This window comes from Leptodactylus fuscus, chromosome 11 (assembly GCF_031893055.1).
Source record: "Leptodactylus fuscus isolate aLepFus1 chromosome 11, aLepFus1.hap2, whole genome shotgun sequence".
Classification (NCBI taxonomy): Eukaryota; Metazoa; Chordata; class Amphibia; order Anura; family Leptodactylidae; genus Leptodactylus; species Leptodactylus fuscus.
In genome coordinates, this window is record NC_134275.1 from 29738583 (window position 1) to 29764376 (window position 25794).

The following is a 25794-nucleotide window of genomic DNA, read 5'->3' on the forward strand; positions in this document are numbered from 1 at the left end:
CAAATGCACTTACCTAGGTGGAATAAATTCACTGAAGACAATAAGACTGTCACAGAAAACGTCTGCTCCACATGCCCTTACAACAATCTGATCTGACCCTGGTGCCTACTTTACACTACTTCTCCAGTGCCCGGCTATCAGGTAATGCCCTGCCAATCCAGCACTGGGATAGTTAATGGTATGTACATAGGCCCTGTCCTGACATCTTGGGTTTAGTAAATGTTCGTATTCCCCTTGAAATAACAATTCTGTCTCATCTTTCCCGAAGCAATTCTACTATAATAGACTTTTGGAACTTTTTTCTAGTTCACTGACTATCCCTGGGTGAGGATATGATACTGTAGGGGCAACCTGGGGTGAGGACATGATACTGGGGGTGTAGCGGAGGGGCTGACACTATGAGGGAAACCTTAGTAGTGAGGACATGATACTGTGGGGGTAACCTGAGAGGCACATGTCAGTGTGGGGGATATGATACTGTTGGGGAAACCTGGGTTGAAACATGGTACTAATAAGGTCAGAAGTCGCGTTTATGACTAAATGACCAACAATCCCGGGTAACTGTCGTCGTCCTAATTAATTAGGCTGAGTGCCAGGCGCTAAAGAAGTCACACCACTCTATGTATTGGTATTCGTTCTTCTCTGAGCAAAAGAATTGACGCACCTTTATTCAAGACCACGGGGGTTAAATAGTAGCAGAGAAAGGAAGTGATACAACAATAACGTAAGTTTTCATGTTCATTCCTGATTGGTATGGGACATCTCAATCAAAGAGAAAAAGTTTAAGCAGTGCCATATATAGCCAGCTACTCCCGGTCCTGTGTGGTAACCTTGGGGCAGCAAGCCAAGCATTTGTTTTTCTTGCACCCATCCTGGATACAGGCGCCATCTTATCATATAACATTATACCAGTTTCAAGCATAAGCAACTATATCTAGCATTCAACTTTTAAGGATAACAATGTTTTTTTTTTATATATATTACATGATTATAAACTTCACAGTCCCCCCTAAAAACATTGTTATACTTTTCCCTAAGTCCTTGGGGCCTATCACCAATCTGGACCCAGGCAGGTTTGGGGCAGGGGATTTCTTTATCAGTACTGTTGGGGCAACACAGGGAGAGAACATGATACTGTGGGGGCAACCTGGGGTGATATGTCAGTGTGGGGGAGCATGAAACTGTGAGTGCAACCTGAGGGGGACATGGATTTGTGGGGGCAACCTGAAGGCGGACATGAATCTGTGGGGGGAAACCTAGAGGGGAACATTATAAGGGGCATATTGTATGGGGCCACTAGGGAGCCATTATACTGTATGAGAACCACTAAGGGGCGTTATACCATGGGGGCTATTGAGGGAGAATTATAATTTGTACAGATCAGGTGATGGGGGGCCCACTTATGAAATCTTTGCACAGGGCCCACCAATGTGTTAAAACGGCCCTGGGCATACTGGTATTATATTATACTAGTAATATTACACCATCAGGTGCACTATTACTAATAGAGTATTCTGGGGGAGCATTAGTAATGGGATACACTTTGGAAGCTTGAAGGCACTATTACTATCACTAATGGGGCAATATTACTAATAGAGTGTACTGAAGTAGCATTATTACTATTGGGGGCATCGTTAATAATGGCATATACTGGGAGAGCATTATCCAGTCCTATGAAAAAGTTTGGGCACCCCTATTAATCTTAATCATTTTTAGTTCTAAATATTTTGGTATTTGCAACAGCCATTTCAGTTTGATATATCTAATAACTGATGGACACAGTAATATTTCAGGATTGAAATGAGGTTTATTGTACTAACAGAAAATGTGCAATATGCATTAAACCAAAATTTGACCGGTGCAAAAGTATGGGCACCTCAACAGAAAAGTGACATTAATATTTAGTAGATCCTCCTTTTGCAAAGATAACAGCCTCTAGTCGCTTCCTGTAGCTTTTAATCAGTTCCTGGATCCTGGATAAAGGTATTTTGGACAAACAATTCAAGTTCAGTTAAGTTAGATGGTCGCCGAGCATGGACAGCCCGCTTCAAATCATCCCACAGATGTTCAATGATATTCAGGTCTGGGGACTGGGATGGCCATTCCAGAACATTGTAATTGTTCCTCTGCATGAATGCCTGAGGATTTGGAGCGGTGTTTTGGATCATTGTCTTGCTGAAATATCCATCCCCGGCGTAACTTCAACTTCGTCACTGATTCTTGAACATTATTCTCAAGAATCTGCTGATACTGAGTGGAATCCATGCGACTCTCAACTTTAACAAGATTCCCGATGCCGGCATTGGCCACACAGCCCCAAAGCATGATGGAACCTCCACCAAATTTTACAGTGGGTAGCATGTGTTTTTCTTGGAATGCTGTTTCTTTTTGGACGCCATGCATAACGCCTTTTTTTATAACCAAACAACTCAATTTTTGTTTCCAAAATGAAGCTGCCTTGTCCAAATGTGCTTTTGCATACCTCAGGCAACTCTATTTGTGGCGTACGTGCAGAAACGGCTTCTTTCTCATCACTCTCCCATACAGCTTCTATTTGTGCAAAGTGCGCTGTATAGTTGACCGATGCACAGTGACACCATCTGCAGCAAGATGATGCTGCAGCTCTTTGGAGGTGGTCTGTGGATTGTCCTTGACTGTTCTCACCATTCTTCTTCTCTGCCTTTCTGATATTTTTGTTGGCCTGCCACTTCTGGGCTTAGCAAGAACTGTCCCTGTGGTCTTCCATTTCCTTACTATGTTCCTCACAGTGGAAACTGACAGGTTAAATCTCTGAGACAACTTTTTGTATCCTTCCCCTGAACAACTATGTTGAACAATCTTTGTTTTCAGATCATTTGAGAGTTGTTTTGAGTAGCCCATGATGCCACTCTTCAGAGGAGATTCAAATAGGAGATCAACTTGCAATTGGCCACCTTAAATACCTTTTCTTATGATTGGATACATCTGGCTATGAAGTTCAAAGCTCACTGAGGTTACAAAACCAATTTTGTGCTTCAGTAAGTCAGTAAAAAGTAGTTAGGGGAATTCAAATCAATAAAATGATAAGGGTGCCCATACTTTTGCACCGGTCAAATTTTGGTTTAATGCATATTGCACATTTTCTGTTAGTACAATAAACCTCATTTCAATCCTGAAATATTACTGTGTCCATCAGGTATTAGATATATCAAACTGAAATGGCTGTTGCAAACACCAAAATATTTAGAACAAAAAATGATTAAGATTAATAGGGGTGCCCAAACTTTTTCATAGGACTGTAACTACTGGGGGCATTAATACTATAATAAATGGGAGCATCCTGGGAGAGCATTATTACTATGGGGTGCAGTGAGCACACAGTACATATACATCAAGGCTCCAACCCCCGAATCTTCCCTACCAATGCTGTTTTTCTTAGGGCTAGTTCACACGTGGGGCTCCCGCGCGGGTTTTGACACAGAGAGAGCCGCGTCTCTCTCTGGTCAAAACCTGCCTGCCACGTCCATCGCGGTCGCGGCTTTCCCCTCCTATGTCGGCTCAAATGAACAAGCCGACATAGGAGGGTGCTGCCGCTAGGCGGAAACCGCGGTTCAGCGCGCCACGGCTTCCGCCTGAAGAAAGGACATGTCGCTTCTTTTCTCCGCTAGCAGCATCCCGCCGCTAGTGGAAAAAAGAAGCCCGGCGGTCTGCATAGACTACCATTGTAAAAGAGCGGATTTTGAAGCGAAATCCGCTGTCAAAATCCGCCCCTTTGTTCACGTGTGAACGAGCCCTTATAGCTCTCTGTTGTTTCATTCCTCTACTAATCCTCCTCAGTATCTGTGAATAGACGCACACCCGGATGTTACCATCACTTTTGTCAACGGGGTGTTTTTCTGCGCAGTCTGGTTCTGTCAGCACGGACTGGGCAGGATCAGTGTAGACAACTGGTTACACCCAGCTGTCAATTTATTCATATATTTCTAGGAGGAATAACAGAGGAACAGCACAACAAAGAAATATGAGAATGGATGTGATTTCATACAATTTATTGCTAGAACAGACTTGTCCGCCTGGAAGGCGGCAGGTCCTTTTTTTAAATACTTATTAAGATATCTTACAAAGGCAACAAATGTTATACGGAAGGTGACAGTGGTCGTGGCAGGGGAAATCCGATCTGAATTATATGCCGGTCATGGTTATCCATGTCAAAGATGCCCCTCACCACATGGCCCTCATTCCTACTGTCTGATAGGTTATTTCTTTGTCACATAGTAATGCCTCATATTGTCTGCTCATGTTCTGTTCTGGTTTGTACAGTGCTACAGAATATGATGGTGCTATATAAATAGTTATTATTTTATTATTATTATTATTATTATTATTATAGAGAGTTAGAGATATAGAGAAAGATATCAAGAGAAAAATAGATATTCTCCATCCCAGCACCCCCACCTCAATGCACTAGTGACCAGTTCAGACTATAGCGTTCCCATCCCCTCCTCCCAGATGAATTCTCTATAACACCCACCGCCTCCCCCAACATTCTCGACCTCTGCCGCCCTCCTGAGAAGCTGACATGACAGGACTGAGGGCAGAGATGGCAGACTCCTCCACTGGTCACTGTCTGAACCAAATCCCTTGTTCTTTAAACCTCATTTCCTTTCATTAAAGAAAATATGTTTTCCCTAAGGCCTGCACCTTGTGTAAGGAGCAGAAGAACCTGTGTAATAGTGCACTGGGATAGCGACTACATGGTATGTGTCTACCTTTACCAGTCACATGAATCCCATACATCTCTCAGTAGGGGAACATGACAGCTTATAGGAGGAAATCAAGTGTAATGAGGACATTATCATTCTGGGGTTATCCTGGCCGTGAGAGGGCATTTGTAGGACAGTCAGTCGCTCCTGCCATAGATATGTACACGTTACACATTGGTTAACCTGCTGCAGCATGATATCTGATCACAGAAGACTGCAAAACCCAATGCAAAGTCATTGAAAAATGACATGATCTTCTGTGACAAGATATCACGCTGCAGCAGGTTAACCAATTGCAGAAGTTCGGGTTAACTCTGCTACATCTGTTAGTACTCTCGGGTGATAGGCTTCACAATGACATTCTAAGGAGTTGTCAGGATTAGAAATAATATATTACAGCGCTCCAAGTGAACATAGAGGAGTAGTCAGTGACTATGGAGGCCATGATAGTGTCAGGATTCATATTTCCACAGAGCTCAGGGTGAGATTTCCGAGGATTCTTGTTACAGATATTACATTGTAGTTCAGAACATACTACACATATATTACTTGAAAAACTCCGAAGATATGTCATGTTTAGAGATGCAGAAAGGATTGTAACCCTCCACTGTGGAGTCATTTCTGCATTTCAATACATTATATCTATGATGTTCAATACGGAACCAAACCACACTTTACTTTTCATGGATACAAATCAGCCTAAAAATAGCGCCCTACCTGCAGGCAGCAGATCGATAAGTTTTGTAGGAAAAGTTGTAGTATAACCTGATAGGTATCAATTGAAATCCTTTCTATAGAGTCCAGTGGGCGGTCCTACCAGTGATTGACACCTATCTCTATATGCACAGTCATAATGGGAAGGCGGAGGTCAGTGAGAGGACCACCCACTGGACTCCTAAGCCCTAAGTTTCAAACTTAGGGCTTAGTTTCAACTCTTATATCAGTTACTGATGTCACCTACATTACATTTACATGCTATTTATGTCATGTTTTTCTGCAGTGGCAATGTACAAGGTTCCCACATTTATAAAGACAATGTGACTAAACACTAAATAGTGAATAGATCATATTATATCAATATAGTGCTGCAGAGCAGTCAGTATGGGTAGGATATGTACATGGATCTCGACATATCAGCTGCTAACCAGCCTAAGGTCCCATGCACACAGGACAATCTGGACAAGAAAATCAGTTGGATTTCCTTATCAGAACCTAGGTCTCTTTCTATCATAGTGATCTACACTCACCGGCCACTTTATTAGGTACACCTGTCCAACTGCTCATTAACACTTAATTTCTAATCAGCCAATCACATGGCGGCAACCATCTCTAGGGTTTACAGAGAATGGTCCGAAAAAGAAAAAACATCCAGTGAGCGGCAGTTCTGTGGGCGGAAATGCGTTGTTGATGCCAGAAGTCAGAGGAGAATGGCCAGACTGGTTCGAGCTGATAGAAAGGCAACAGTGACTCAAATAGCCACCCGTTACAACCAAGGTAGCCAGAAGAGCATCTCTAAAAGCACAGTACGTCGAACTTTGAGGCAGATGGGCTACAGCAGCAGAAGACCACACCGGGTGCCACTCCTTTCAGCTAAGAACAGGAAACTGAGGCTACAATTTGCACAAGCTCATCGAAATTGGACAATTGAAGATTGGAAAAACGTTGCCTGGTCTGATGAGTCTCGATTTCTGCAGCGACAATCGGATGGTAGGGTCAGAATTTGGCGTCAACAACATGAAAGCATGGATCCATCCTGCCTTGTATCAACGGTTCAGGCTGGTGGTGGTGGTGGTGTCATGGTGTGGGGAATATTTTCTTGGCACTCTTTGGGCCCCTTGGTACCAATTGAGCATCGTTGCAACGCCAAAGCCTACCTGAGTATTGTTGCTGACCATGTCCATCCCTTTATGACCACAATGTACCCAACATCTGATGGCTACTTTCAGCAGGATAATGCGCCATGTCATAAAGCTGGAATCATCTCAGAATGGTTTCTTGAACATGACAATGAGTTCACTGTACTCCAATGGCCTCCACAGTCACCAGATCTCAATCCAATAGAGCATCTTTGGGATGTGGTGGAACGGGAGATTCGCATCATGGATGTGCAGCCGACAAATCTGCGGCAACTGTGTGATGCCATCATGTCAATATGGACCAAAATCTCTGAGGAATGCTTCCAGCACCTTGTTGAATCTATGCCACGAAGAATTGAGGCAGTTCTGAAGGCAAAAGGGGGTCCAACCCGTTACTAGCATGGTGTACCTAATAAAGTGGCCGGTGAGTGTATATAGTCCCTGCTTTCTCGCAGCTATTCTGTCCTATACTGTATATGGAGCATATAGTAGAGCAGTGAGGAGGCAGGGACTCTATAGATTACTATGATGGAAGGAGTCCTGTCTCCTGACTAGTTTCAGAACTGGAAATCCATCCAATGCACGAACCAGATTTTCCAGCTACAACCACACCACATGCACAGGCCCTTTAGAAGTCCTATTTAGGCTCCATGCACATGAACACAGGCTTTGTCAGTGTTGTAGCCTTGGGTACCATGGCTGCCCATATTCCAAGGTACATAAAACTATTTCATACATTTCCCCCATTGACCTCTTCCTAGAGACATTGACTGTACATGTACCGTACCTATCCCGCTGCCATGGATGGTACATCATAAATGAATAAACACAGAAAGGATTGCGGTCTGACACAATATATCAAAATGTACTTCTCTACAGCTAGGTTATATTTGTGAGATCGAAATGTCTGACATACCGGTGTATCCAGGAGCACATTGGCATATGAATCCATTGATCTGATCTACACAGGATCCAGCGTTCTCACACGGAGCAGGTTCACATTCATTGATATTTACTGAACAATTTTCCCCTAGAAATAAAGTCAATGTGGTCAGATGCTATATACTATGTGCATGCTGGTGCACCATATACACAATGCAATTACAGCCTTGTATCGCAATACAGTGACACATATGTCCATTTTGCATCACTCTACTTAAAGAGGACGGTGTTATATACTGCTGGAAAGCTGACAATATCTGTTCTGGTTGCACAAGATATTGGTGCCGGTAGTTTCAGGACTGATATCAATGCACTGGCCCTTATAGGTCATTGAAGAGCTGAGCTGTGAGGCCTGACCCTCTAATACCATAGTACAAAGTGATATTTGTGTGGAAACTACCAATATCTCTGCAACCAGGCCACATCACAGAGCTTCTCTATCATATAGCCCTATATATCACAGAGCTCAGCTTCTCTCCTCTATCATATAGCCCTATATATCACAGAGCTCAGCTTCTCTCCTCTATCATATAACCCTATATATCACAGAGCTCAGCTTCTCTCTCTCTATTATATAACCCTATATATCACAGAGCTCAGCTTCTCTCTATCATATAACCCTGTATATCACAGAGCTCAGCTTCTCTCCCTCTGTCATATAGTCCTATATATCATAGAACTTTGCGTCTCTCTTTCCTAACATATAATCCTATACATTACAGAGATCAGCTTCTCTCTCTCTCTATCCAATAAACCCTATATATCACAGAGCTTAGCTTTTCTCCTTCTATTGCACACTCCTCTCAAAAATGATGCCCTATAGGAGAAAAATGTTGTTGCCCTATATAGAACAAGTGCTATAAAACTGAGCAAAGTGGAAACAAATATATCATCTCCATGTGTATGATGTCATGATTTAGACAGCATCAATTGCCCAGATGAAACCAGCAGACACAAACCTGGTCTTACTAGAAGTGACTTACCTGTGAAACCTGGCTGACACCTGCACAGATAACCTGCAGCACTGCCATAGCTGAAATCTGTGCTGAACTCTGGCTGTGTCCCATAGTGTGTCTGATTCGATCGCTCCATACATATGGAGTCGTGTAGGCACGGATGCTCTGCACATTCATCAATATCCATCTCACAGTGATCTCCGGCATATCCTGGATAAACAGCAATGTAACATACAAAGATATCAGAAATAGTGGAATCTAGTAGATACTGGACAGAACAATAAACCTAATCTGTTTGTACAGTGCGCAAACCAAATTTTTATACAGTAAATCCAACCCACTTGTAGTTTGGCTCCGCTCAGTCCCATCCTTGTTCCTTTGTGCCTCCACACAGTATAACCCCTATAGTGGCTACATTACACCTACTGCCACCAAGAGCATGACCCAGGGGTCAAATGGATCCCTGCTTCACCATAGTACTCAACTCATCTTCATCTACCTGACTTTTTTTTTTTTTTTAACAAGACAGAAGAGCACATGGCAATAGCCTGCATATTGCTGTCCAGTTATACTAAAACATGGTGTAATATTGTTGTTAATGTTGGTGTTGATTCAGCAAATTGCTGCCATCGATGGTTTGCCTGCTCCGGCATTTCCGCAGCACTCAAGCTGTCCTGCTGCTGATCTTGTTCCTCACACGGTGCCTATGATTGTTCCAGCATCTCACTGGGACGCCACATAATGAGCATTCTGTTGGTGTTGATGATCCGCCTGCTCCGGCGTTTCAACAGCTGTCAAGCTGGCCTGCTGCTGAACTCATTCCTCGCGCTGTGCCTGTGATTGTTGCGGTATCTCAACAGCTCGCTGGGACGCCATATAATCAGCGTGTTGTTGGCGTTGATGATCCGCATGCTCCAGCAATTTGGCAGATCTCAAGCTGGCCTGTCGCTGAACTTGTTTCTTGCACCGTGCCTGTAATTGTTCTGGCAGCTCAGCAGCTCACTGGAATGTCATATAATGAGCGTGTTGTTGGCATTGATGATCCGCCTGCTCCGGGAGCTGTCAAGCTGGCCTGCTGCTGAACTCATTCCTTGAGCTGTGCCCGGGCTTGTTCCAGCATCTTAGCAGCTCGCTGGGACACCATATAATGAGTGTGTTGTTGGTGTCGATTATCCCCCTCAGCTCCGATTGAGGAGAACTCTTTGACTTCTGGCTCCTTCATAACTCTCCTTGTTTGCGACAAATTAGATTTTCTTTTTCCAAGCGTGTTGAAAATTGGCAAACTGCCAATTTGGATTAAAGATGTTTGCCCTGGCTTTCTCAGAAGCTGAGATAAGAGCAGTGTAATATAGTATGTGAACAAATAATTCATAACAGTCATGAAGCCAAGTCATTTACCGGGATAAAAACTAGCCTTTATTTTAATTGAGGTTACAATCTATCTATGTGCCAAATTTCATCAAAATCCATTCAGCCATTTTTGCACGATTGAGGAACAAACACACAAACATGCAAACTTTCACATTTATATTAGTAGGATAATATATACTGTATATGTATCTCAATAGAGACAATATGATGAAGCAATGCAGTCATAGACAGCTAATACCTACATGTTGGGAGTACTCCCTGAAATATACTTATTAGAGATGAATACTTATGCTTCTGGATAGGTACATAGAGGCTGATTCATCAAGACTGGTGGTTTCCACACTAGTCTTGAGAATCCCTCCCTGGCCTATGTTTGTACCTGGTCATACATTAGGCACATCCTGTGGGGTCCATGTGAAATCCATGCCAGTTCCTTGCTGGTGTAGATTTCTGTGAACATTTATGCCAGAAAGTTTCCATAAAGAATGATCTATCTGACGAGGCTGCCATTTTAGTAGCCCCCTATTGGTTGCTCTGTTACTCCTACAGCAAATAGATAGCTGACACTAACGTAAAATTAGGGGCTCTATCACTGGATTTTCGCGATTTTAGATAAACATATGCCTGAATAGCCTTTAAAAGGGCCATTCAAGTCCTGTTAATCGTTTGTTAAAAGACCCCCCGTTTTAATGAATTACCTTTTAAACGTATATGTAAATGAGACCTCCGTGCACCGTGGGCATTCCCGTGCACCCCTCACGTTCACGCCTCCTCTCTTGGTTCTTCTATGTAAGTCCCTCCTCCAGCTTTCGATTCACTGCCTCACAAATGTCTCTTCTCTGCTTCTGGAAAAGGACCTGTGATGACGTCACTACTGCTCTGCGATTGATTTGTCCCTGTGAGGATGTCACTACAAGATCCTTCATCGTCTTCTAAGTATTGATCTATACAGAGCTGGGCCTGCAGCTCTCTGTGTCTATCATATCATAGATCTACTGTGCACATGGAGATCTAAGCTGCAGCCCCTGCTCTGCATAGATCAATGGTAAAGGCTAAATACTAGACACCGTAAGGACCTTCTGACGTCACAAGGTCACATGATCGGATAGGCGTGTCTTTAATTGTAAGCCGGACCTACCACTGTATCCTGTGCAGTGGAGCAACATGGAGACCTGCGAGGTGCAGGGTGTAGTGAGGGGGAAGATACAGTAGGTGGACTGCAGGGAGTAGTGTAGAGGGAGAGAGAGGTAAGATTTGGGGGAGAGGTGTGGGCGCAGGGTGTAGTTTGGGGGGAGAGAATTGGGGTGCATGGTGAACTGTGGGGGTTGAATGTGGGGTGCATGGTGTACTGTGGGGGAGAGATGTGGGGTGCATGGTGAACTGTGGGGGAGAGAATTGGGGTGCATGGTGAACTGTGGGGGAGAGAATTGGGGTGCATGGTGAACTGTGGGGGAGAGATGTGGGGTGCATGGTGTACTGTGGGGGAGAGATGCGGGGTGCATGGTGTACTGTGGGGGAGAGATGTGGGGTGCATGGTGAACTGTGGGGGAGAGATGTGGGGTGCATGGTGAACTGTGGGGGAGAGATGTGGGGTGCATGGTGAACTGTGGGGGAGAGATGCGGGGTGCATGGTGAACTGTGGGGGAGAGATGCGGGGTGCATGGTGAACTGTGGGGGAGAGATGCGGGGTGCATGGTGAACTGTGGGGGAGAGAATTGGGGTGCATGGTGAACTGTGGGGGAGAGATGTGGGGTGCATGGTGAACTGTGGGGGAGAGAATTGGGGTGCATGGTGAACTGTGGGGGAGAGAATTGGGGTGCATGGTGAACTGTGGGGGAGAGATGTGGGGTGCATGGTGTACTGTGGGGGAGAGATGCGGGGTGCATGGTGAACTGTGGGGGAGAGATGCAGGGTGCATGGTGAACTGTGGGGGAGAGATGCGGGGTGCATGGTGAACTGTGGGGGAGAGATGTGGGGTGCATGGTGAACTGTGGGGGAGAGATGCGGGGTGCATGGTGAACTGTGGGGGAGAGAATTGGGGTGCATGGTGAACTGTGGGGGAGAGAATTGGGGTGCATGGTGAACTGTGGGGGAGAGAATTGGGGTGCATGGTGAACTGTGGGGGAGAGGTGGGGAGCATGGTGTACTGTGGGGAGAGATGTGGGGTGCATGGTGTACTGTGGGGGTTGGATGTGGGGTACACGATTGACTGTGGGGGAGAGGTGGGGTGCATGGTGAACTGTGGGGGAGAGATGTGGGGTGCATGGTGAACTGTGGGGGAGAGATGTGGGGTGCATGGTTGTTAGTAATGTGGGATACACTGGAGGGACATGGGGGATAGTGTGGTGCTTGTTAGTAATGTGCGGTACACTGGAGGGACATGGGGGATAGTGTGGTGCTTGTTAGTAATTTGAGGTACAATGGAGGGATAGCGGGATGCTTGTTAGTAATGTGGGGTACACTGGAGGGACTTAGGGGGATAGTGTGGTGCTTGTTAGTAATGTGGGGTACACTGGAGGGACATGGGGGGATAGTGGGATATACCTGGATGTAGTTATAGCTGCATTCATTAGTATCAGGTCTCCATTATACAATACTGTGAAGACCCAGTGGCTATGATGGCTGCCATTTTTAAAGGTCCAGCATGTACTATTATGGATGTCGGGAAGGGGTACAATTATTTAAAGGGTTCCTATCATTCAAACGCGTTTTTTTATGACTAACACGTCGGAATGGCCTTAAATGGATCATTTAAACACTTTTTTTTTCTAGCTGACCCGTCGGAATAGCCTTAAGAAAGGCTATTCGTCTCCTACCTTTTGTCCGTCTGCAGCCCGTTGTTCGGTAGAAATACCAGTTTTTACCGGTATGCAAATGAGTTCTTTCGCAGCACTGGGGGCGGGCCCCAGCGCTCAGACAGCACTGGAGGCAGCACTCCATCTTCAACAGCAACCGCCTCTTCTGCGTCTTCTCTGGGGTCACACTTCGGCGCCCGTGCAGTCTGTTTGCCATTGGGACCAGGCAAGAGCCGAGTGCACAGGAGTGTACTGTGCATGCGCGCGTAGCGGCCTCCAAAAAAATGGCCGCTGTCCGGCCTGTGCACTCAGCTCTTGCCTGCGTCCCGATGGCAGAGCAGACTGCGCAGGCGCTGGAGTGTGACCCCAGCTGGAAGAAGACGTAGAAGAGGTGGTTGCTGTTTTTAAGTGTTTAAATGATAGGATCCCTTTAAGAAAGGCTATTCGTCTCCTACGTTTCATTGACTTCTCCGTGCCGCCGTTTGCCTGAAATCCTGTTTTTTGTCGGTATGCAAATCTTGCAGCACTGGGGGCGGGCAAAACGCTCAGACAGCACTGGGGGTGGCCCTAATGCTGCGATAGAACTCTCTGCAGCACTGCCTCCATCTTCGTCAGCATCGGCCTCTTCACCGTCTTTCGGCGCACGGTAGGTCAAAATTCAATGCATGCGCAAGTCGGCTCTGCCAGTGGGCCTCGGGCAGAGCCAACTTCACATGCGGGTGGCCCTTTTTTTTGTGGCCGCTTACACGAGCAGGCACAGTAAGAACTCCATAGAACTACAGGAGTGTACTGCACCTGCTCACGTAAGTGGCCACAAAAAAATGGCTGAGGTCCGCTGGCAAAGCCGACTTGCGCATGCGTTGAATTCTGACCCACCACGCGCCGAAAGAAGATGAAGAGGCCTTTGCTGACGAAGATGGAGGCAGCGCTGCAGAAACTTCTCTCGCAGCATTAGGGCCGCCCCCAGTGCTGTCTGAGTGCTGGGGCCCGCTCCCAGTGCTGTGAGAGCTTATTTGCATACCGACAAAAAACAGGATTTCAGGCGAACGGCGGTGCAGAGAAGACAATGAAATGTAGGAGATGAAGAGGCCGTTGCTGACGAAGATGGAGGCGACGCTGGAGAGAGTTCTCTCGCAGCATTGGGGACGCCCCCGGTGCTGTTTGAGCGCTGGGGCCCACTCCCAGTGCTGCGAGAGAACTAATTTGAATACAGACAAAAAACTTTTCAGGTGAACGGTCCTATGAAAAAGTTTGGGCACCCCTATTAATCTAAATCATTTTTAGTTCTAAATATTTTGGTGTTTGCAACAGCCATTTCAGTTTGATCTATCTAATAACTGATGGACACAGTAATATTTCAGGATTGAAATGAGGTTTATTGTACTAACAGAAATTGTGCAACATGCATTAAACCAAAATTTGACTGGTGAAAAAGTATGGGCACCTCAACAGAAAAGTGACATTAACATTTAGTAGATCCTCCTTTTGCAAAGACAACAGCCTCTAGTCGCTTCCTGTAGCTTTTAATCAGTTCCTGGATCCTGGATGGAAGAGATTTTGGACCATTCATCTTTACAAAACAATTCAAGTTCAGTTAAGCTTGATGGTGGCCGAGCATGGACAGCGGTATTTTGGAACTTTGAGGAAAGGAAATTTATTCTAAAATGCTACTACCATCACTCGAATTAGAGATAAGTTTGAAGCTGATGGAACTGTTCAGGACATCCATAAGAAGAGTTCCAGAAGACCACGTACCTCGACAAGCCCCATAAAAGAAGAAAGATTACTGGAAACGTTTCAACGAAGTCCAAGAAAGTCTTTGCGGCAAGCTAGTCCTGAGGTAGGGATTTCAAAATCATCAGTCCATCGCATCATGCCACATCAGGCCACATTCAAATTAAATGGTTCGATTAACAGACACAATTGCACCTACTGGGGACCTGAGAACAACACATGGTAGTGTGGAGGTGCCCCATCTTTCTTCTTTTATGGGGCTTGTGGAGGTATGTGGTCTTCCGGAACGCTTCTTATGGACGTCCTGAACAGTTCCATCAGCTTCAAACTTATCTCTAATTCGAGTGATGGTAACTCGTGTAGGTGGTTCTTTGTTAAACTCCCTCCTAAATTGTCTTTGCACTTCTACTGCGTTTTCAGACTTCCAGTAGCATTTTAGAATAAATTTCCTTTCTTCAATGTCAAGTCTGTACAGTATGCCATCACTCGGTTTAATGGATTCAGTTTGTAAAGAAAGAATAAATAATTGAGTTCAGCTGCTAAAATGTGTATAAATTTTTTTGGGACACCCTGCACATGTGCGCATATATATGTGCGCGCATATATAAGTGCGCACACACACATATAAATGCGCGCATGTGCAGGGTGTCCCAAAAAAATGTATACACATATGATACACGCGCGCACATATATATGCACCCCACCCTGCACATGCGCGCACATATATATGCACCCCACCCTGCACATGCGCGCACATATATATGCACCCCACCCTGCACATGCGCGCACATATGTATGTGTGTGTGTGTGTGTGTGTGTGTGTATATGCGCGCACATATGTATATGTGCGCATGTGCAGGGTGTCCCAAAAAAAAATTATACACATGATACACACAGTTGATAACTCAATTATTTATTCTATCTTTACATATATATATGTGCGCGCATGTGCAGGGTGGGGCGCATATATATGTGCGCGCATATATATGTGCGCGCATATATATGCGCGCACATATATACCGTGTTTCCCCGAAAATAGGACGTACCCCGAAAGTAAGGCATGGCAGACATTTTGCTGCCTTGCCTAATATAAGGCGCTCCCCCGAAAGTAAGACGTAGTGAATAGAAATGAAAAGAAGTAGCCGGAGAGCGGGGGGGTTAATCGGCGTGCCGGGCGCTTCCATTCATTTCTATGGGAGTGTGTGGGCACCGACCGGAGGCATTAGCGCTGGATGTCTGCTGACATATATATGTGCGCGCATATATATGTGCGCGCATGTGCAGGGTGGGGTGCATATATATGTGCGCGCATATTTATGTGCGCGCATGTGCAGGGTGGGGTGCATATATATGTGAGCGCATATATATGGGGTGCAGGGTGGGGTGCATATATATATGCGCGCACATATATATATGCACCCCACCCTGCACATGCGCGCACATATATATATGTAAAGAAAGAATAAATAATTGAGTTATCAACTGTGTGTATCATATGTGTATACATTTTTTTGGGACACCCTGCACATGTGCGCATATATATGCGTGCACCTATACATACGCACGCATACATATGTGCGCGCATGTGCAGGGTGGGATGCATATATATATGTGCGCGCATACATATGTGCGCGTATGTGCAGGGTGGGGTGCATATATATGCGCGCACATATATATGCACCCCACCCTGCACATGCGCGCACATATATATGCACGCACATATATATGCATCCCACCCTGCACATGCGCGCACATATGTATGCGCGCACATATGTATGCGCGCAAATAATTGAGTTATCAGCTGTGTGTATCATATGTGTATACAATTTTTTGGGACACCCTGCATATATGTGCGCGCATATATATTTGCGCGCATATATATGTGCGCGCATATATATGTGCGCGCATATATATGTGTGCGCATATATATGCACCCCATCCTGCACATGCGCATATATATATATATATATATATATATATATATATATATATATATATATATGTAAAGAAAGAATACATAATTGAGTTATTAGCTGTGTGTATCATGTGTATAAATTTTTTTGGGACACCCTGCACATGCGCTCATATATATGCGCGCGCATATATATATGTGCGCACATATATATGCGCGCGCATACATATGTGCGCACATGTGCAGGGTGGGGTGCATATATATGCGCGCACATATGTATGCGCGCACATATGTATGCACCCCACCCTGCACATGCGCGCACATATATATATGCGCGCACATATATATATGCGCGCACATATATATGCACCCCACCATGCACCCCATGCGCACATATATATGCGCACACATATATATGTGCGCGCATGTGCAGGGTGGGGCGCACATATAAGTGCGCGCATATATAGGTACGCGCATATATAGGTGCGCGCATATATAGGTGCGCGCATATATATATGCGTGCATGTGCAGGGTGGGGTGCATATATATGTGCGCACATATATATGTGCGCGCATGTGCAGGGTGAGGTGCATATAAATGTGCGCGCATATATATGCACCCCACCCTGCACATGCGCGCACATATGTCAAATCAAATCAAATCAAAAAAAGCTTTATTGGCACGTCCGAATAGATATTTGGCATTGCCAAAGCTAGTAAAGTGGGGGGGGGGGGGGAGTTGGACTCGGGTGGGTGAGTGGTGGGGGTGGGGTGGGTGGTTTGGGGTATAACAGTCCATGGAGTTTCATCTTCCTCTTCGGTGGTGACTTCTATATGGGGGGGTGGGTGGGGGGGAGGTGGGGGTGGGGCGGGTGTATTGGGATAAATATAACAGTCCGTGGAGTCTCATCTTCCTCTTATTTGGTGACAGCTGGACACGTATTGGGCAGCGATCTCCACAGTGGCCTCTTCTTCTCCCAGTAGGATGTAGAGTTTCCTCTTCTCCCAGTCTGGGATGTGGGCAGAGAGTCTTTGGTAGTAGACGGCCCTCACAGCTGAGTATTTGGTGCAGTGTAGCAGGAAGTGGGTCTCGTCTTCTAGGGCCCCCTGGTCACAGTGCTGGCACAGTCTGTTCTCCCGTGGCTTGTACGTCTGCCTGTATCACCCCGTCTCTATCTCTAGGTTGTGGGCGCTCAGTCTGTACCGGCTCAGGGTCTGCCTGTGTTTGGGGTGGCGTATTCTCTCCAGGTAGGTGGCCATGGTGTAGTCCCTTTGTAGGGATTGGTACACGGGTGAGTTTCTTGGAGTTATTTATTTCGTTTCTCCAATCTTCAATGTACCGCTCTCTGTTTGCCTCTGTGGTCGCCTTTATTTCGGCCTTGGTTATCATCTGTTGGTGTTTTTGGTTTGGTGGTTGGCTGTTGTTTTGTTGGTGAGTGTCTGGTTTGCTCAGGTGGCTTAGCCATGCTTGGTGGTGGTAGGAGTCGGGCTTGCTCCCCTGGATGTGTGCCTGGAAAGCTAGCGCCCTCTTCTGTATGGTGAGCCATAGGGGGAGTCTGCCTAGCTCTGCCCTGCAGGCCATGTTGGTGGTGTTGCGATGGACATGGAGCAGGTATTTGCAGAACTCCAGGTGGAAGTTCTCTGTTGGGCTGGAATCCCACTTTGACTGGTCTGGGTAGGTGGCTGGGCCCCAAACCTCACTGCCATAGAGAAGGATCGGGGAGATGACAGCGTCAAATATCTTCATCCAGACCCTCACCGGTGGTTTGAGGTGGTACAGTTGTCTTCTGATGGCATAGAAGGTTCTGCAGGCTTTTGCTTTCAGGGTTTCTATTGCTGCTTTGAAGCTTCCTGATTGGCTGAGCTCCAGCCCCAGGTAGGTGTAGCTGTTGGTTTTCTCCAGTGTGGAGCCGTTCAGTGTGAATTGTGGGGTGGAGGCTTTATTGTGGCCCTTCTTCTGAAATACCATGACTTTGGTCTTCTTCTGGTTGATGGGTAGGGCCCATGTGGTGCTGAATTTTTCCAGCACTGACAGGCTTTCTTGGAGGTCTTTCTCGGTGGGGGCCAGGAGTAGGAGGTCGTCGGTGTATAGCAGGAACTTCACCTCTCGGTTGTTCAGGGTGAGGCCTGGGGTTGGTGAGGCCTCCAGGGCTGTAGCCAGTTCATTGATATAGATGTTGAAGAGCGTTGGGCTCAGGCTACAGCCTTGTCTGACCCCTCGGGCCTGTTGGAAGTATGCTGTCCTTTTCCCATTCACCTTCACACTGCACTGGTTTCCGGTGTAGGAGCTCTTGATGACGTCGTACGTTCTTCCTCCTATTCCACTCTCTAGGAGTTTTAGGAGTAGGCCTGGGTGCCATACTGAATCAAACGCCTTCTTAAAGTCTACGAAGCAGGCGAATATCTTGCCTCTTCTGGTGTTGTGGACGTGCGTCTTGATGAGGCTGTGCAGGGTGTAGATATGATCTGTGGTGCGGTGGTTTGGCATGAACCCTGCTTGGCTCTTGCTGAGGACCCCGTGTTGTGTGAGGATTCTGTTATTGATGATGCTGTTGAACAGTTTCCCCAGCGTGCTGCTGACGCAGATCCCTCTGTAGTTGTTGGGGTCATATTGGTCCCCATTCTTGTAGATGGGGGTTATGAGGCCTTTGTTCCAGTCTTCGGGGAAGTGTCCAGCATTGAGCACGAGGGTGAATAGCTTTGCCAGTGCCGCGTGTATTGCTGGAGGGCTGTATTTGATCATCTCTGGTAGGATGCCGTCAGGGCCACTGGCCTTTTTGCCTTTCAGCAGGACAATTCTTTCCTGTATATCTTTTATGGTGATTGTCGAGTCCAGAGGGTTCTGGAAGTCTTTGATGGCTTTCTCCATGTCCCTCAGTTTGGTGATTATCTGTTGCTGTTCTGGAGTTAGTTCTTCTTCTGGGATGTTTTTGTAGAGACCTCTGAAGTAGTTGAGCCAGATATTGCCATTTTGGATGTGGAGAGAGTTTTTCTTGGGCTTTGTGCCCATGTGGTGCCAGGTCTCCCAGAATGAGCTGTCCTGGAGGGAGTCCTCTAGTTGCTCTATTATGTGGGAGAGGTACCTCTGTTTCTTCTCTCTGAGGGTGCCCTTGTATTGCTTGCATAGATTGTTGTAGGCTTCCCTCGACTCTCTGTTGTTGGGGTCTCTGTGTTTCTGGTTGGAGGCTGCCCTTAGAGAACGGCGTAGAGCCTTGCAGTCACTGTCAAACCATTTGTGGGACTGTTTGTTAGTCGGTCTCTTGGGCTTTGTCTGTTTCAGGCCTGCTAGTTCTTCCGTGGTGTACAGGATGTTACTGAAGTCCTTCACTGCTCGGGTGACCCCTTGTTGGTCTGGCTGGTAGGAACTCATATAGAAGTTTGTGAGCAGTTCCTTGATTTCGGGTCGGTTAGCCGCATTGGTGTATTCGGTGGGCCGGTGACTGGCCCATTTGAAGAATGGTGGCAGGTTGTAGAGACCAATCTGGTGGGGCTGCTGTGTGAGGGGCTTGTCAGTGGATCTCATGTACAGCAGGATCTGATTGTGGTCTGACAGGTGTGTATGCGCGCACATATATACGCGCGCATGTGCAGGGTGTCCCCAAAAAATTTATACACATATGATACACACAGCTAATAACTCAATTATTTATTCTTTCTTTACATATATATATATAATGTGCGTGCATATATATATGTGTATGGGTGGGGTGCATACATATGTGCGCGCATGTGCAGGGTGGGGTGCATACATATGCGCGCACATATACATATATGCACATATATATGCGCGCACATATATATGTACCCCACCCTGCACATGCGTGCACATATATATGCGCGCACATATATATGCACCCCACCCTGCGCGCATGTGCAGGGTGGGGTGCATGTATATGTGCGCGCATATGTATGCACCCCACCCTGCACATGCGCGCACATATGTATGCGCGCACATATGTATGCGCGCACATATATATGCGGACACATATATATGCGCGTACATATATATGCGTGCACATATATATGCACCCCATGCGCACATATATATGCGCACACATATATATGCACCCACCCTGCACATGCGCGCATATATATGTGTGCGCATGTGCAGGGTGGGGCGCACATTTAGGTGCGTGCATATATATGTGTGCACATATACATGTGCGCGCATATATATATGCGCGCATGTGCAGGGTGGGGTGCATATATATGTGCGCGCATTTATATGCACCCCACCCTGCATAGGTATGCGCGCGCATATGTATGCGTGCATGTGCAGGGTGTCCCAAAAAAATTTATACACATATGATACACACAGCTAATAACTTAATTATTTATTCTTTCTTTCTTTATATATATATATATATATATATATATATATATATACGTGCGTGCATGTGCAGGGTGGGGTGCATATATATATGCACATATATATGCGCGCACATATATATGCATCCCACCCTGCACATGCGTGCACATATATATGCGTGCACATATATATGCGCGCACATATATATGTGCACCCCACCCTGCACCGCACATATATATATATGAGCGCACATATATATGCGCGCATGTGCAGGGTGTCCCAAAAAAATGTATACACATATGATACACACAGCTGATAACTCAATTATTTATTCTTTCTTTACATATATATATATGTGCGCGCATATCCAGGGTGGGGTGCATTTATATGTGCGCACACACACACACACATATATGCACACACACATATATATATATATATATATGCACACACACATATGTATATATGCACGCACATCTATATATATATACAAACACAAACACATGCACATATATACGCACACGCATATATATGCACACACACATATATTCACACAAAGTCCTGCATGTCCGACTTTGTGTCCAGTTAAAAAAAAAAACGGTTTCGCCACGGAGACCAGAAGACGCTCACGGGCGGACACTTTGCAAACCCATTCAAATGAAAAGTGACTGCGAGTTTTCGTCTCCTGTCCAGTTTCTCGGGCAGAGGACGGAAACCTGCAAAGCGGAGCGGGCACAGGTGTAACACACATTCAGCACAGTTTATTGTACAATTGTATAGTGAATATTGGATATTAACGGAAAACAGCGGCTTCACTCACAAAACTGCTGCTGATGTTACAAGCCGTGCGGCTTCTGAGTAATACAGCGGTTATCTACTATATATAAGCTGTATACAGTACTCATATTATAAGCCTACATTCACACCACACTGAATAATGGTCATGTCATCACATGGCAGCCTTACATTCAATGAGGGGATTCACATATCCATGTCACGGACCGTCAAACAATACAAGATGTTCTCTTTCCTCACAGATCTCTTCATACACTGACTATATACTATCTTATACAATCTGACACCTCCTAAGTACAGTATATAATACATGGATACAGTGTGAGACGGCTATATACTATCACTGGAAGGACCTCACCAGGATGAAACCCTGTAAGTATAGGAAACATAGAAAGGTCCTTATGGAGTATAGTAAATAGCCAGTTCAGTGTGAGACGGCTAAATACTGAAAAGGACCTCACCGGGACGAAACCTTGTAAGTCAGTCACACTTTTTGCTGAAAATGTTTTTTTCCATCTTTTATTGATTTCAAACAATTGTTGGAATAATAAAGATAATATGTGTCTTATCTTAAAATTTTTACGATTTCATCTTGTCCCTTTATTGTGAGATTTACAAACATTACTGAAGCCGGAGCCCAGATATTATAAAGGTCCTTACAGAGAGCGGGGTTTAGCCAATTCACTGTGAATACTATAAGACATCAGGAGCGACCAATAGGGGCAAAAATGGTCCCTACAAATGATGGGAAATAGACGGCTCACATAGAGTTGGCTAAATACCATCACTGGTGAGGACCTGGTCCCTCTGGAGTACGGGATTTAGCCAATTCACTGTGAGCTGGCTAAATACTATCTCAGTTAAGGACCTGACCACTAGGGGGCAAAAAGGTCCTAACCAGTAATGGGAAATAGACAACTCACACTGAGCCGGCTAAATACTAGATGCCGTAAGGACCAGGTCCTTACGGCGTCTAGTATTTAGTCACAACCATAGATCAATACTTAGAAGACGATATAGGATCTTGTAGTCACATGATCACAGGGACAAGCCAATCACAGAGCAGTAGTGACGTCATCACAGGTCCTTTTCCAGAAGCAGAGAAGAGACATTTGTGACGCAGTGAATCGAAAGCAAGAGGAGTGACTTACATAGAAGAACCTAGAGAGGAGGCGTGAACGTGAGGGGTGCACGGGAATGCCCACGGTGCACGGAGGGCTCATTTACATATACGTTTAAAAGGTAATTCATTAAAACGGGGAGTATTTTAAACAATTAGCAGGACTTCAATATCCTTTTTAAAAGGCTATTCAGGCATATGTTTATCTAAAATAGTGAAAATCCAGTGATAGCGCCCCTTTAATATGATTTTGGTTTCATGATGAACCAGCTATTTAGTAGTGATAAGCAGATATGTTCTATTAAGCGGATTCTGACGTCTCTTCTATAGGCCCCATATCATATCTATACACCCATGACTGCAGGTTTTGTCCTAAATGTTCTGTGACCCTTACCATTATGTACATATATTATGTGATCTGTAGGCACTTACCTGCCCAACAGAGACAATTGTAGCCTTTGATCCTTTCCTGACATGTGGCATTATTCACACACGGGTTGGAGGCGCACTCCAAGATATCCATTTCACAAGTGTCTCCTACAAATCCAGTGTCGGAGCAGTTACAGTAGAACCTGTAATACAGAGGCCATGTAAGCCGTGTGCCCGCTGGTGCATGGCATCACCAACAGCACACGTGTTCATTGTAGGTCAGTGACCAGAGCAAAATGTACAAGGAAAAGAAAGCAAGCTCTGGAATGGATTTACCTGTTAATGGTATCGATGCACATCCCTCCATTGTGACATGGTTGGCTTTGGCACTCGTCAATATCTAGCTGGCACAGCTGGCCTTCATACCCTGCAAGGCATTCACAGGTGAAGAAGCCAATGTGATCCTGGCACGTGCCTCCATTCTGACAGGGCTCTGACTGGCACTCATCAATCTCGGTCTCGCAGTTGACTCCTTCAGACATGAAGAAGAATCACATTAGACTGATACAACAAGGCATCAAGATGATCAACCCCCTAATAGATCTCAGGCATTGTTCACATCTGCATATTGCATTAGTGATCCAATTAAAATGCTGGACACCTGAATGGAACCTACAGTATTATATGTCAGTAAATTAAAGGGATATGTCCCTCCCCTGCCATGTTGGCCTTACTAAATGCGTTATCTATCATATTACACTTCTTATAACTCTGACCTGTAGCGTTCCTCTGTTATTCCTATAGATCTATGAATAACTGGGACATACCATTCCCTTGTCGCAGGGATGTTCCCTGTACAGTCTGACCTGCACAGACCGCCCCTAACTGATAACACCCAGAGCTTATTTATAAGTGTCCAGTAGGACTTACAGAGGAACGGCACAATGTAAGAAAATATGATTCACAGTAGTTATATTAAAGGAATAGACAAATTTACAAAAGCAGACGTGTCCGGAGTAGTGACAGGTTCTCTTTAAAATGAAAACGACTATACATGTGAATAGAGCCTTAACCTTTGGGTGTTCTGCATGTGCATTAGTTAGGAAATCTATTAGCATCACAATATATGCAATATAGAAATGAATGTTTCAATCCACTACAATGCACCCAGGAGTTAGTGATGTTATTGACATGTCCTAACAGCAGATGGCAGTATAATACCACAATCTCTCTCCCCCTCATTGCCTGGATCAGTTATTTTTGTACAGTCACACTGCTTCGCTGTCAGCGGCCATTGGATCTATTTTTGTCCATTATACTCACATGTATATGCATTTTAAAACCGCTGTTTCAGCTATAATATGTTGTAAACCTTCCCCATCCCTTAGGATGAGTTTCGGAATATACTATTAGGATTGTGTTACTGTAATACACTGTACAGCACTGTCACTTGGGCTTTGTTTGGCCACTAATATGATATAGATAAGTATTACTTTTTCTGCTCTATTATTTGGGCACGAGATGAAATTATATAAAAAGTGGCTTTTCCTCCACTGTCTTACAGCGGACTCTGCAATGGAGTCTCCAAGACAGATTGAATTTAGCTTGAGTATAATTTTGTTACATTAAAGCTTATTTTGCACCTTTATAGACCTATTACTTTTTGCATTCTATGGGCCCCTTCACACGGAGTTACGCTCCATGTATTCTGTACATTTTACACGTGTAAAAATACACATGTAAAATGTAGTTATCCATTGAGTTCAATGGCATGTTCGTATAACGCGCGTCTTTTTGCAAACGTGCGCGCAAAAAGACGCGCGTTATACGAACATGCCATTGAACTCAATGGATAACTACATTTTACACGTGTATTTTTACACGTGTAAAATGTACAGAATACACGGAGCGCAACTCCGTGTGAAGGGGCCCTATGGCAGTGTTTTATACCTCAGTATAGCTGTAGGGTCTCCGTGTTTTATCTGGAACCTACTTTGAGTTATTTTCTCTTTTTCAAGTCCCTTAAAGGTACAGTATCTAATATTACTCATATAATACAGGTCAAGTCATCCATTATCTGATGTGTAATATGGGACGCCTTCTTCGCTCAGCATTTTCACCGTGTCTGCTGACCTGTCACCACGTTTGATCTCTATATACCAGATTAACCCTCTCTGGTCAGCGGCAGCTTCTAAGGCCATGCAGTTTATTCCTGCTGTGAATCTTAACTGACCAGTTAATTTTATGACCTAACCAAGAGGAAACCACACAATAGAGGAGATGAATTCATGTCAACAGAGATCATGGAGAGCGATCTCCATCCGGACTCCCATGATGGGGCCAGCAGGGGCTCGTAACCAGTATTTATTGGTGGCCGCTGCTGCTGGACCATTAAATCTGGGCTAATGCGGCTACGTAGGTGGCCGCCCTTAGTAATCTCCCCATATATATATATATATATATATATATATATACACACACTCACCGGCCACTTTATTAGGTACACCATGCTAGTAACGGGTTGGACCCCCTTTTGCCTTCAGAACTGCCTCAATTCTTCGTGGCATAGATTCAACAAGGTGCTGGAAGCATTCCTCAGAGATTTTGGTCCATATTGACATGATGGCATCACACAGTTGCCGCAGATTTGTCGGCTGCACATCCATGATGCGAATCTCCCGTTCCACCACATCCCAAAGATGCTCTATTGGATTGAGATCTGGTGACTGTGGAGGCCATTGGAGTACAGTGAACTCATTGTCATGTTCAAGAAACCAGTCTGAGATGATTCCAGCTTTATGACATGGCGCATTATCCTGCTGAAAGTAGCCATCAGATGTTGGGTATATTGTGGTCATAAAGGGATGGACATGGTCAGCAACAATACTCAGGTA

At 45.2% G+C, this 25794-nt stretch overlaps 1 protein-coding gene across 2 annotated transcripts in view; it reads right to left on the reverse strand.

Annotated features, from left to right (window-relative positions):
- LOC142184979 (protein crumbs homolog 2-like) overlaps positions 1-25794 on the reverse strand; it is a 100109-nt gene that overhangs the window by 42469 nt on the left and 31846 nt on the right. For both annotated transcript variants that reach the window (XM_075260167.1, XM_075260166.1), the window contains exons 3-6: positions 23237-23432; positions 22964-23103; positions 8524-8706; positions 7515-7628 (exon numbers count right to left, since the gene is read on the reverse strand). In XM_075260167.1, the coding sequence (XP_075116268.1) occupies positions 7515-7628; positions 8524-8706; positions 22964-23103; positions 23237-23432 (633 nt within the window). The remainder of the gene's footprint in view (positions 1-7514; positions 7629-8523; positions 8707-22963; positions 23104-23236; positions 23433-25794) is intronic.